The 12,003-nt window shown below is 55.4% G+C and overlaps 1 protein-coding gene across 7 annotated transcripts in view; it reads left to right on the top strand.

Annotated features, from left to right (window-relative positions):
* The window catches only part of ZMIZ1 (zinc finger MIZ-type containing 1), a 236,780-nt gene that overhangs the window by 42,853 nt on the left and 181,924 nt on the right, over positions 1-12,003 (top strand). For all 7 annotated transcript variants that reach the window (XM_046654623.1, XM_046654622.1, XM_046654626.1 and 4 more), the window contains one exon: positions 5,048-5,167. Coding sequence is in view for 2 of the 7 variants with exons in the window: in XM_046654621.1 (XP_046510577.1) it covers positions 5,048-5,167 (120 nt within the window). In the remaining 5 variants the exon portion in view is untranslated. The remainder of the gene's footprint in view (positions 1-5,047; positions 5,168-12,003) is intronic.

The following is a 12,003-nucleotide window of genomic DNA, read 5'->3' as shown; positions in this document are numbered from 1 at the left end:
TTCAGGCCTCTTTATCCTGCAAGCCCGGTGTATAGTAGATGCTCAGTAAAAGCAGGCTGCATTTAATTCAAGGGGTTCCTGAAGGTGGTCTTGGGGTGTCCCTTTGTTACTCATGTGGTGAAGAGGGGAGGTGGGAGTTTGCCAGAGAGAGGCTGACCTCCCTGCACCAGACCTCCTTCACAGCCTGGCAGGCAAGCCAGGTAATGGCTGGGGCTGCAGCGGGCCCTCCCAGTCCACATCCAGCCAATGCCTTCCTTGCAGGCAGGAGCCGGCTCCCGGGTTGCTCCTGTGATCACTCTCCAGAAAACACCCCAGTGGAAACTACATGAATGATTGATAAGCGCTGAGAGCTGTTTAATTTTTTCCCCCTGTTTAATGGCTATCAATAATTTAATATGCTCTCTGTATGTTTTTAAGAAATAGCACCCATTTTGCCATCTCCGGTTTAGCGGGCTAAATGATTTAAGTGTTGGAAATGTGCTCTGAGGATGGAGGTTGAGCAAGTCAGAGGAATCTGGAGGCTGGGGGTGGGGGAGGCGGTTCAGAGCCAGCCAGCAGCATCGTGGCCTGTGTGTGTGTGTGTGTGTGTGTGTGTGTGTGTGTGTGTGTGTGTGAAGGTGGGAGGGAGGGAGGGGGCGGGTAAAAGGCAGCGCCTCTCTGCTAAGAGCAGGATAATTGCTTTTCCGGGTCTTACTGAGCAGCAGCTGAACAGCTGTCAGCTCCCCCACCCCCCACCCCACAATGTTGAGCTTTTCTGGATGACTCTGGGGGAGGCTAGGAAGAAGCTGCTGCTGGTACCACCATGGGCTGAGAACAGCACCCCCCCCCCCCGACCTGACATCTTGCCCCCTTCTAAATCTTTTAATCATTTTTATTTTAATGATGCAGTTAGTCTGCTGCCAGCCGTGTCTTCCAGATGGGTGGGGGTGGTGTGGAGTGGGGAGCTCAGAATCACTAATCTCAGGGCCCAAAGGGACCTGGAAGGTCATCTGTCAGTACTTCCCCAAACTTCCCAGATGCGAAGGATCACCTGGGAAGACTTGTTAAAAATTTAAATTTCTGGGCTGCTTTCCAGGCCGACTGGCTTCCATTCTCGGGAGAGAAGCCTGGGAAGCTGTGGGTCTAACAATGAGCCCAGGTGATTCTTATCATCAGGGGAGTTTGAGAAATATGGAATCCAGCTCCAGTTCTGATGCTTACAGCACCTCAGCGCCACGCGGCGGCTCCGTCTACTCCGTCTGGGGACGGGCCACTCACTACTCTGTGAGAGAGCACACCTATCTGTGGAAGGTGTGCTCGAGTCTAGACTTCCTTCTGATGTTAGCGGGACCCACCCAGCAGCCCTCATGTGCTCTTCCTGTGGAGTTACCTCTGCTACTGGACCGACCGTCTCTCCTGGGACCTAGTGCCCTGCTGCCTCCCATCCTGGCCACCCTGCAGCTTATCTGTGTCTCTCTGTTGGGGAAAGAGCTTCCTTTCTTAGCAAAAGCCTCTGGATACCAGAGAAAATGCCGCCAGGATAGCCCAGACATGGGGAGGGACCCTCCCCTCCAGGCCTTGGTGCCCCTTCCCAGGAGCAGGCAGCTGACATGGTACTGTGGCCTGCCTGTGGTAGCCTGCGGTGGGCACATCACCATCACCAGCACAGTGGAGACCTGAGGGAGGCAGAAAGAGACCTGGGCCTCAGAGCCACCTCGGCCTGTCGGGCCAGTCCTCCCCCAGGAGAGAAAAATGTGACTCATTAGAGATTGTGACTGAGCCAGATCTCTGGTGTGACAGTGGGGGAACTGAGGCCAGAGGGGCTCCCCCAGGGTCACACATCCATTGAAGACAGAGCTGGAACTGCAAAGATGGGGCAAGGGGTCCAGAGAGGGATATCCAGGACTGAGGTCCTGGCACTGGGGGTCAGCTGAGACCCCACCCCAGCCACCTGAGGGCTAGGGGGGGGAGGCAGGAGGGAATTCCTCCTTCTCACTCAGCGCTGATGGAAACAAGTCAACACATTGAAGGGTTTTTAGCAGATCTGATGCCCCATCTGTCTGACATTATGACTCTTCCTTTGCTTTGCCTGGCAATTTGCATTGTTTCAGCAGAGACATAGCACTGACTGCCAGTGGGGCTTGCTATTTTATTTTGATAGATAATTAAGAGAGAAGGAGTAGTACACATTTCATAGGTATCATTGTCTACTGCAAAACAGGGGCCCTTGAGTCCTCCCCTATTCTGTAGACCCTTTGCACCCCTAAGTTCAGCCCTGCCCTTGGTCTATGTGGTAGAAGCCTTGGTCCTGAGAGGTGCTGGCATATGACCCATCTTGTGATCTCCAGTCTCCCCATGTCCCTTCAGGCCCCAAAGCCTGTCCTGATCATGACAACACCACAGTGGGGGTCTCGACCTTCGGGTAAGAGGAAGAGGGCTGCCACCTAACCCTTCCAGGGCCCCTGCTTAGAGAGCTCTGAGAGCTGGGGAGACAGAAGGGAAAGACTTAACCCCCTGCTCAGGAAGACCCAGCCCCAGAGAGAGCGGTATGTGAGAGAGGTGGGCAAGTCCTGGGGCAGTCAGGGAAGGCTTCCAGCAGGAGGTGCCGCCTACCCTCAGGCTTGAAGCACATTAGGAAGGGGAAGGGCACCCCAGGCGCAGAGGTGTGAGGTGGCACTGTGAGTACAGAGGAGAGTGAGGTGGAGTCAGCAGGGCAGGTGCCAGGGCTAGATAGAGGGTAGGCCACGGCGTGGCTGGATCTGGCACACCTGAGCGCAGAGCCACAGAGGGTTTGTTTGTTTTTAGCTTTTATGAGTATTACATCCATGTAGAAAAGTGTACATATCCTAACTGTGTAGCTTGACAGATTGTCACAAATGCACACATTCATGTAACCACCACACAGACCGAGAAACGAAACATTCCAGAGCCCCTAGAACCTACCATGTGCCCCCTTCTAGTCACTATTCCCCGCAAGGAAAGTGACCATCTTGACTTCCAACAGCATACTGTCAGTTATCTATCACTGCCCAAGAAACACCCCAAAACTTAGTGGCTTAATACAACCACTATTTATTATGTCTCATCATTCTGTGGTTTGTCCAGGCAGTCCTCTGCTGGTTTCCCTTGGGCTCATGTGACTCCAGTCCCCTGAAGGGCTGGCTGGACCAGAAGGTCGAAGGTGGCCTCAGTCACATTTAGCAGTTGTTGCTGGCTGTTGCCTGGGTGGCCTCAGTTCTCCCTCCTAAGGGAGATTCTTTCCATGGCCAGGCAGCATTCCAGAAGGGCCAAGGCCAGAAATGGCAGGACCTCTTAAGGCCTAGTCTCTGTATGTCACAAAATGCCACCTTCACCGAATCCTATTGGTTGAAACAAGTCTCAAGGCCATCTCAGACTCCGCGGATGGAGAGGGTAGATGGAGAGCAGATGCCACCTCTTGATGGGAGTCAGCTGCAAAGGATCTGTGGCTGTTTTTAAGACAACCACAAGCATCAAGTAGTTTTGCCTGTTCTTGACCTTTATCTAAATAGACCCTCTAACTGTGTTCTTTGTGTGGCTTTTTTGGGCAACACTGCGTTTGTAAGATTTATCTGTATTGTTGGATATAGTTGCAATTCGTTCTCATTGCTGTGTGCTGTTCTGTCGTATGGCTACAACAATGTCCCCACTCCGTAGCTGACGGCCCTTTGGGAAGCTTTCATGTTTTGGCCGTCGTGAATAGCAGCGCTGTAAACGTCCTCGTCCATGTCTTTGGGTGACCCATGCACACATTTCTGTGGAAGGAGAGTCTCTGGGTTGTTGATGGACCACAGGGTAGGAGATACTTGCAAACTCTTCTCCAAGGTGGTGACCAGCCCCTGCCCCTCCAGCTATGTTTGGAAGGCCCAGAGGGCTTTGTTGGGGGAGGGGGAGTGAGGTGGTCAGTGGGGTTTTAGAAAGGCCCGCCAGCCGAAAATGGGCTTGGAAGGGTAGCACTGACCCTGGGGCTCCCTGGAATGTCCCTTCTCTGCCTGCCCCAATTCTCAGGCCTCCAAACTTGGGCAATAGCGCCATCGGACTGGATAGCCTGATCCCTAACAGTCAGGGGAGCTGGGTGCCTGCATGAGCTGACATATAAGGATGCAGGAGCTAGGGGGCCTGCCATGGCCGCCTCCATCCGAGAGCTCCAGGCAGTAGGCAAGGCCAGGAGACTTGGTCTTACTTCCAGCCTGGCTGCCCCCATGCTGTGGGAGCATGGAAGGAAACCCTTCTCCTATCAGGGCCTCAGTGTCCTCATTTGTAAAGTGACAGAGAAGAGTATCGACCTCACCACGTCTCTTTCCTCTCACCACATCTCTTTCCTTTCACCTACTTGAGCTCTTTGTTCTGGAATCCAACAGGGTAAGGGCACAAGGAGGCCCTGAGAGGTCTCAGCAGGCTTCCTGATTTCAGGGCACACATCAGTGGGCCAGTTTTGTTCAGCTTGTTTGCTGAACTCCTTCATTGCACCATCGTCAGTCATTCATTCGTTCGTTCATCCATCCGGCAGTCTCTGTGGCCTTGCTAGCCTCAGGATAGGGAGATAAACTAGACCTCATTCCTGAGTCCAGGAGGTCCACCCAGGGAGGAGACCAGCTTATAGAAAACTGGAGGAGACACAGTCAGCTAGGCCCAAAGCCTCTGGGGGGTGGACAAAGAAAGGAGAGGCAGGCCAGAGAGGGTTCCATGGAGGCATCTGAGCACAGCCTCGCAGGCTAGTGGGGCTTTGAAAGGCAGAGAAGTGGGAGAAAAGGGAAGGGCTCCCAGCAGAGCACCTGACATGTCCCCTGGCCAAGGGTGCTGCTGTGGAATGGGGTGCAGATGGGCTGACCTCACTGCTGGAGCTGCTTCTGGGGCCTTGAACATGAAGTTCAGGAGATGCGCTTTTATTGGGGGTTGGGAGCTAGCATCCAGTTTCAAGGATGGTTTCACTTGGGTGGGCCAGTCTGGCCTTCCAGGAGGTGGGCAGGCAGGGCCTAGAGGTCGGGACAGGGGTGCCGCCCACAGGGTCAGGCTTGGAGCTCACTGTGCCCTCTCCTCTCTCCTGCAGGACTGGCAGTGGCTGTGCTTGGCCCAGTTGGACCACTGGGGCCGCCGCCTCCTTCCCACCGTGGCCACTTTTTCCTGACACTGTAGCCTCAAGTCCTGGTGTCAGCAGAGGCCTTAGCAGGTAAGCAGGAGGGGCCCATGGCTCTGTGTGTCTGCTGGTGTGAGGTCCATCCTAAGCGGCTGGTGCTGTTCCGGGGCATAGAGCCCCGGGAGCTGGGCTGTCATCACTGAGGGATGAGGGGAAGGGGCTTATTTCACAGTTTCCACTTCTTCCTTGTCCTTCTCCTCTCAAGGAACCAAATAAAGGGACAGAGGGGTGCTCTGGCCTGGGTCTCGGCATTTGGGTTTATTCTGCTGCCAACTTCCAGTGTAGCCTTGGCGGCCCTGTCCCTCCACTGCTGAGGGCCTCAGTTCTCTCATCCAAGACATGAAAATAAGGATATAATATCTTCAAACGTTCTGAGCACTTAACTGTATGCCAGGTACTGTCCAGGTACCATGTAGTTATTAACTCGCTTCATCTTCACAACAACCCTGTGAGGTAGGTGCTGCCATCCCCATTGTACAGGTGAGGAGACTGAGCCTTGTGTCGGGAAGTAACTTGCCCAAGGTCACACAGCTGGCTGAGCCCCCATGGGACTCAATTCTTGGTCTGTATGGCTCCAGTGTGCCAGCCCCTAACCCTTGGACTGTTCTGCCCCTTGCCTTGACCCCTTTTGCTGACCTCTTCTTGGGGGTGGGGATCAAGGCGATCATGGGTGTCCTCAGAAGTGCTGGGTCCTATCCCAACTCCAGGCAAAGAGAAGAGGCTTTTACAAGGTGACAGTGGTTGCTGGTTGCCGGGAGTTGTGACTTATTTGTAGATGTGATGTGACATGAACTAGGCCTGGCTTCGAGGGTCCCTGAGGTGCCACCTAGGGCCCCTTCTAGAGGAAGGGTATGTTGGTTAGATAAAGCTGTCTTCCCCTCTGCCTCCCAAGTTCAGTTTCCCAAGCTTGAGTTAAGCACTTCCTTTATGCCAGGCCTGACACCAGGCCCTGGGATGCAGAGGGAAGGGACTTGCCCTATTCTATGCTCTGGGGAAGAAGCAAATATCCTAGCAGATGCAGCATGCCCCATAACAGTGGGGTGGACAGGGTTCAGAGATGCACTCTGCAGAAGATGACCCAAAAGTGAGTAGCATGGTGAGGAAACAGGAGCAGTGAGTGGGTGGGAGAGCCTGGCAAGATGGAGGATGAAGTTGGCAAGGGGATGGGAAGATTGGGAGGCATTATAGTTAGACACAGGTATGATGTTCTCATCTAGAAGTATGGATATGCATACAAGGCCCAGAGGATTCTCCCAACCCTCAGTCATAATTTGCGGGGCCCAGTGCAAAACAAAAATGCAGGGCCCATTGTTTGTGAATTATTAAGGATTTCAAGACAGTGGCAGCAGAGCATCAAACCAAGCATGGGGTCCCTCTAAGCTTGGGGCCCTGTGCAACTGCCCATGAAGCCAGCCCTGCCTAGAGTAAGTGAAATGATTCTGGGATTAAATGCAAAGAACTGAGTTCTTGGGCAGGCTCCACCAGTTACTTCCGGGCCAGCAACCTTGGACAAGTCTGCCATCACCCCTGTGGATGTGGTCTGCGAAGGGGAGAGAGATTGCCCTCCCCCCAGCAGCAGGCCGCTCAGCAGTGCCAGTATCCAGCTTGTCCCCAGTAGCCCAGGACAGTGGATTCAGTTAGGGTGGGATTACAGAGCCTTCTGTCAGGCAGTGGTGTTTTAAGGATTCCTTGGCCTTTGGTGGCCTGTTGTTTTGTGCTTTTCCAAATCCACTGGGACGGGGGGATGGGGATCTATTTTGTGTTTTATTTGCAGAATCTCCTTCCTCATTGCCCCTTACCCACCCAGCTCTGCTTGGCACACTTACTCCTGCGGGTCGGATGCCATGAAGCCTTCTCTGACCCCAGCTCCTCCCTCCTGGCCTTTACCTTGTGACCCCTCCAGTAGCTACAATGACCTCTTGCACTGTAGAGTTCTTCACAGTGTGCAAAGCTCTTTCACACACCATCAGACTATTGAGCAAGCACTTGAACGGTCCTCTTCTCACTTGCCAGATGGGAAAACAGAGGCTCAGAGGTGCAGTGCGCCCTCCAGCTCCTGGGCTGAGGTCAGGCCCACATCAGGCAGGGGTGCAGACGGTGGCAGCAGAGAGCAGCACCTGGGCTTTGTTCTGGGGAAGCTTCACATTGCAGCATTTTGGAAGGCTGGCTTTTCCTTCCCGATGAAGAGCTCCAGCCCCTGGCCCAGGAGAGGCGCCAGAGGGGCCTGGGTTGCTGAAGAGGGCCTAGTGGAACCAGTGGTCCCGCCAGCCAGAGTAGACGAGGCCCCAACCTGGCTCCTCCCTGTGGGTGCCTCGGCCCAGTTCCCACAGCCAGGCAGACTGGAGCCAGGGCCCGGGCGAGTCCCACATCAGGCAGGGGTGAAAAGGCCTGAGCTGATCTTGGCCCGTAACAGCCAGCAAAGCCTGGACACAGTGAGAGGGCATCTCGTTGGGGGCATGACAGCTGTCCCCTGTGGCTGGCACTTTAGAAAAGGCATCTGTCCACCTTTAGGGGATAAATGCAGACGGCACTAACTTGATTAAGGTTATAGACTCTGCCTAGGCTTTGGGGTTTTCCGGCTCTGCCACTCTGTCTTTGAGACTTCAGATTAGTGGCTTAACCTTTCTGTGCCTCATTTCGTCATCTGTAACGTAGGGGTAATAGTAGACCCTACCTCACTGAGACGTGAAGAATTCAATGATGTTAGCCATGTGAGTCCCTGCTGCACTGCCTGGCGCCAGGTCTCTACGCCAGTGGTCCATAGCCTGTGGGTTTGCTGGCAGGCGAGTGGACAGAGGTGAGTGATGGAGCTGACCCTGAGGCCTGTGGGCACACAGGGGAGGGACACAGCTGGATTGTCATTTAAGAAAGCATGTAGGGGGATGGCAAGGATTGGGTTTGGGCTGGATTTGGGTTTCATATGAGGCGATTCTAAACAGCTGTTGATCAAAGTGCTGTGGGGAGGGGCGTGGGGTGACGGCCATGCTCCCTGGCCAGCCCTTGGTTTGTGGCTTCATGCTCCCAGCATATATGCCATCAGCTGTCAGTCCCCAGACTTCCAGGGTTACAAAGTGCAAGGCAGGTTTGGGGCTGGCTGCAAAGACCTTGAATGCCAAGCCCAGCTCCCAACAGGCCTGGTGTGGCCATGCAGAGCTGGGATTCCAGGGTCCCCATGTGGTGTGTCTGTCAGTCTTCAGCAGCCAGCTGAGAATGCACACCCCCTCTCCCTGCCTGGAATTTGTTGCCTCTGTAGCCTGCCCTGACCCTGCAACCCCTACCCCAGCCTGGAGCTGGAAACAGTCTACAGCTTACTGGTCATTCCTGCCTGAGGTGGGACGCCCCCTGGGCCAGCAGGGTGGAGCTGCTGTCCTGGCAGGCCCTCTGAGCAGGACTTACACTCAAGCCTCAGTCCTGCTGCAGACCTGTTGCATGAACTTAGACAAGTTGCTGTTCTTCTCTGAGCTGTTATTCATTGGTCTGTAAAATCTGAGGGCTGGGACAGGGCAAGGGTCACAAACTGCGGTGTTCTCAAGGGCCTTGACAACCCAGTGAAGCTAGAATTATCCCACTGTATGGATGCGGAAACTTAAAGCACAGAGAAGTTAAGAAATGTATCAGGGTCACAGGGCTATCGGTGACCTCGGCATCAGGGCAGCAGAGACTCAGCCCAATTTTATCTGACACCATAATATGTGTTTTTTCCACTATGTCCAACTGTCCCTGGTAGGCGTGTGTATGTGTGCTGGGTGATCCACTCACTTCATCAGCTCCAGCACGAGGCTAGCCCTGGCATCCAGCAGTGAATCTGCATTTGAGGATCTGAGTGAGCACAGCCCCAGGCTCAGGTGGAGGTCACGGAGTCCACAGTGCAGAGTGTGCTAGGTGGGTGCCCTCAGCAGGTGGAGGCAGCAGGAATTGGGAGGAGCCGTTCTTCCCTGATGCTGGAGGAGGCAGCCAGGGGAGACTGCCTGGAGGAGGGGACTGGATCCCTACAAGGAGGAGTGGAGGAGTGGGGTCTTCCTGGGGTCTCTGCACAACGTGATGGAGTGGGTAAGGGAGTCCAACTGGAGAGGAAGATTCTTTTAGCCACAACTGGAAGCAGGTGCTGAGGCAGCTCCTGAGGGCCTTGAAGGCTGAGCCACAGAGTTTGACCTTGATCCTGCAGAGAGTGGGGAGCCAAAAGGGCTATGGAGCAGCTGCAACTCCTCTGTGAAGGCCAGGAGGAAGGGCTGGCTTCAGCCCACAAGCTGGGGCAAATGTGAGGTGTGGTCCAGCCTGAGCCTTGCTGCTCACCCCGAGACTGTGGCAGCAGGGAGGAGCTGGGCTGGAGGCTTGTCTGCTCCAGCTGGCCAGACCTCTAGGCTCCACCTGGCCCTCTTCAGCAACCCAGGCACCTCTGTGGCCTCTCCTGGGCCAGGGGCTGGAGCTCTTTACGAGGGTGCAAAGGCCGTCTTCTAAAATGCTGAAATGGGAAGCTGCCCAGCATGGAGCTACCAACTGTACCCCTTCCTGACATGGGTCTGACCTCAGCCCAGGGGTGGGGCTGCAAGGGAGACATGGACGAACCTGTTCGGAGGTGTGGTAGGGACAGAGCGGCCCAGAGACCAGCCCGGGGTCACACAGCGTCGTCATGGCAGGTGCAGGAGGCCTGTAGGCCAGGCAGGAGGCATCCTCCCCAAGAGGGGCAGGTCTGGGTCTAGGCCCCCCTCTGGCTGGCCCAGAGTCCAGTGGGAGCCTCACTGATTGTGTGTGATCACCCGCGTAGGTGTGTGGAGCTGCATATGCACCCCAGGGACCCCTGACCTTGGCTGTCCAAGGACAAGCCAGGATTGGGTCAACTACACCATGAAGGATTCCTTGGGTGTTATTCACCACGGGTACTTCTTCCTCCTGCCGGTGTTTGCTCACACGGCTCTCGCTGAATTCTGGAGTTGTCTCCCTCTGGTCCATGAGCCACACATTTAGGGTGAGGACAGCCATGCCCATGTCTTGTGTCCCAAGTCCAAAGCCTTGGGGACCTTGCAGTCAGGGAGCAGAAACTGGGAGGGGCTGTAAGAGTGGCATCATTATTTGAGTCATAGTGTCCTGGCCACCCGGGGGAGGAATGGTCTTTAGAAATCATCTGGCCCAACCCCTCATGTACAGATGGGGAAACTGAGGCTCAGAGATAGGAAAATACACCCAAAAGTAGCCCAGCTGGTACTCCAGGCTTTCAGCTGAGCTCACTGCCACCCTAACCTTTTTTTGGATACATGGCCAGTGTAGACACTGGCAGGACCCCAGACCTACAACAGTGGTGCTGATCCAGCCTGGGGTAGGGTGTTTGCAGAAAGGCAGGACCACCCCTGAGGGACAGGGGACGTGGAGAGTAGGGCTGGGGAAGTTCTGGGGGTCTGTGGCAGTCCACCCAGAACTGAGACTGAGAACGGCGTAGGGCCTGCGACCTGGCTCTGTGAAGCCTTGTTTGTATTCCGCCTTCTGTAATCACCACCTCCTGCCAAGGTGTGCTACACCCCGGCTTCTCCTCCCTCCTGTTTACCCAGAGAGCCTGGAGATTGCAGGCCCAGGGGCTAGGGCAGAGAGAATGCTGTGGAATTAGAGCCCAGTTTGAAAGCTGACAAGATGCAAGGTAGGGAGGAAGCAAAGTGAACTCAGGAAACCAGGGACCACCCCTGTCCCTCATCAGCCCACTTTGCCGAGCCATAGCAGGGTGCCTAGTGGCCTGCTGGATTCAAGACAGCGTCTCTGGTACCTAGGTCAAGTGTTTGGGAGCTCTGAGGGACTCAAGGGTCAGGGAGGGCTTCCTGGAGGAGATGGAGCTCCAGCTGGGCCCTGGAGAATGAGCAGGACTGCAAACAAAGCATTCCAAGTGAAGGGACCAGCTGGGCCAAGGCCCTGAGGCAGGCACACTGAGGGCAGATCAGTGGGGCTGGCTGGAGGGCTGCAACTGGGCAGTGAAGAAAATGAAGGTGGAGATGCCCCCTAGAGGCCAGATGACAGAAGAATGAGGAAGTTTGTACTTTGCTTCTAACTTGCTAAATGTCCCTGAGCAGATCACTGCCCCACTTCTGTGCCTCAGTTTCTCTCAGATCTCCCTGGAGCTTCAGGCATCATTACTTCAGGGCGGTGCCTCAGTGGAAGAATCTGCTTTTGGGGAGGGTGTTAACAAGTGCCAGGATCCCAGGCTCCCATAGGAGTTGGTGGGCAGCTGGTAAAGGACACTGCTGCTGGACCCAGGGCTGCTCTCTGGCTGGGGAGAATTGACCTCAGACTCCTGGAGTTTGCTAGGAGCCTCCACCAGCCCGAGAGGATGGGGGATTAGGTCCCCTGGGGCAGACCCACCTATGGGCTAAGGGCCCAGAGTGGACTCCAGGGCTGAGAGGTTGGGGGGTGGACTGAGAGATGGGCTTCCCCTTTCCTTCCTGTGACCAAGTACCTCCTTCCCTCTTTGAGGGGAGTAGGTGGCCCTCCGCAAGGCTTTAGGCCAGTTCAGAGCCTGATGGAGAGGAGGTGACCCTGTGAGCCATGTGTGCCAGTGCCAGGCCTGTGATCTACTGTGGGTGCCTGGCGCCACCCCCAGGGTAGCCCCTCCCCGTAGCCCTGGGCTCAGCCCAGGGTGTGTTTGCTGGACCTCCACTGACCCACAGTGGCCTCTCTCTCACCCTCGCCTATCAGCAGAGTGATAGCCACAGGCTCTTGGACTCCCAGTCCCCAGGATTGCGTAAATCACCCCGGCAGTTTGCACCGCAGCCAGCTCAGGGCCCAGCAGCTCCAGCCTGGCCCAAGGTCTTGCCTGGGAAGCCCACAATTCTTTTCTGGAATAAGAGCAACCACCCCACAGCAGGAAGGGCAAGCCGCCCTCATTCAAA

Source organism: Equus quagga, chromosome 2 (genome assembly GCF_021613505.1).
Source record: "Equus quagga isolate Etosha38 chromosome 2, UCLA_HA_Equagga_1.0, whole genome shotgun sequence".
NCBI lineage: Eukaryota > Metazoa > Chordata > Mammalia > Perissodactyla > Equidae > Equus > Equus quagga.
The sequence above is the reverse complement of the archived record's forward strand: the minus strand, read 5'-3'. Positions and strand labels throughout refer to the sequence as shown.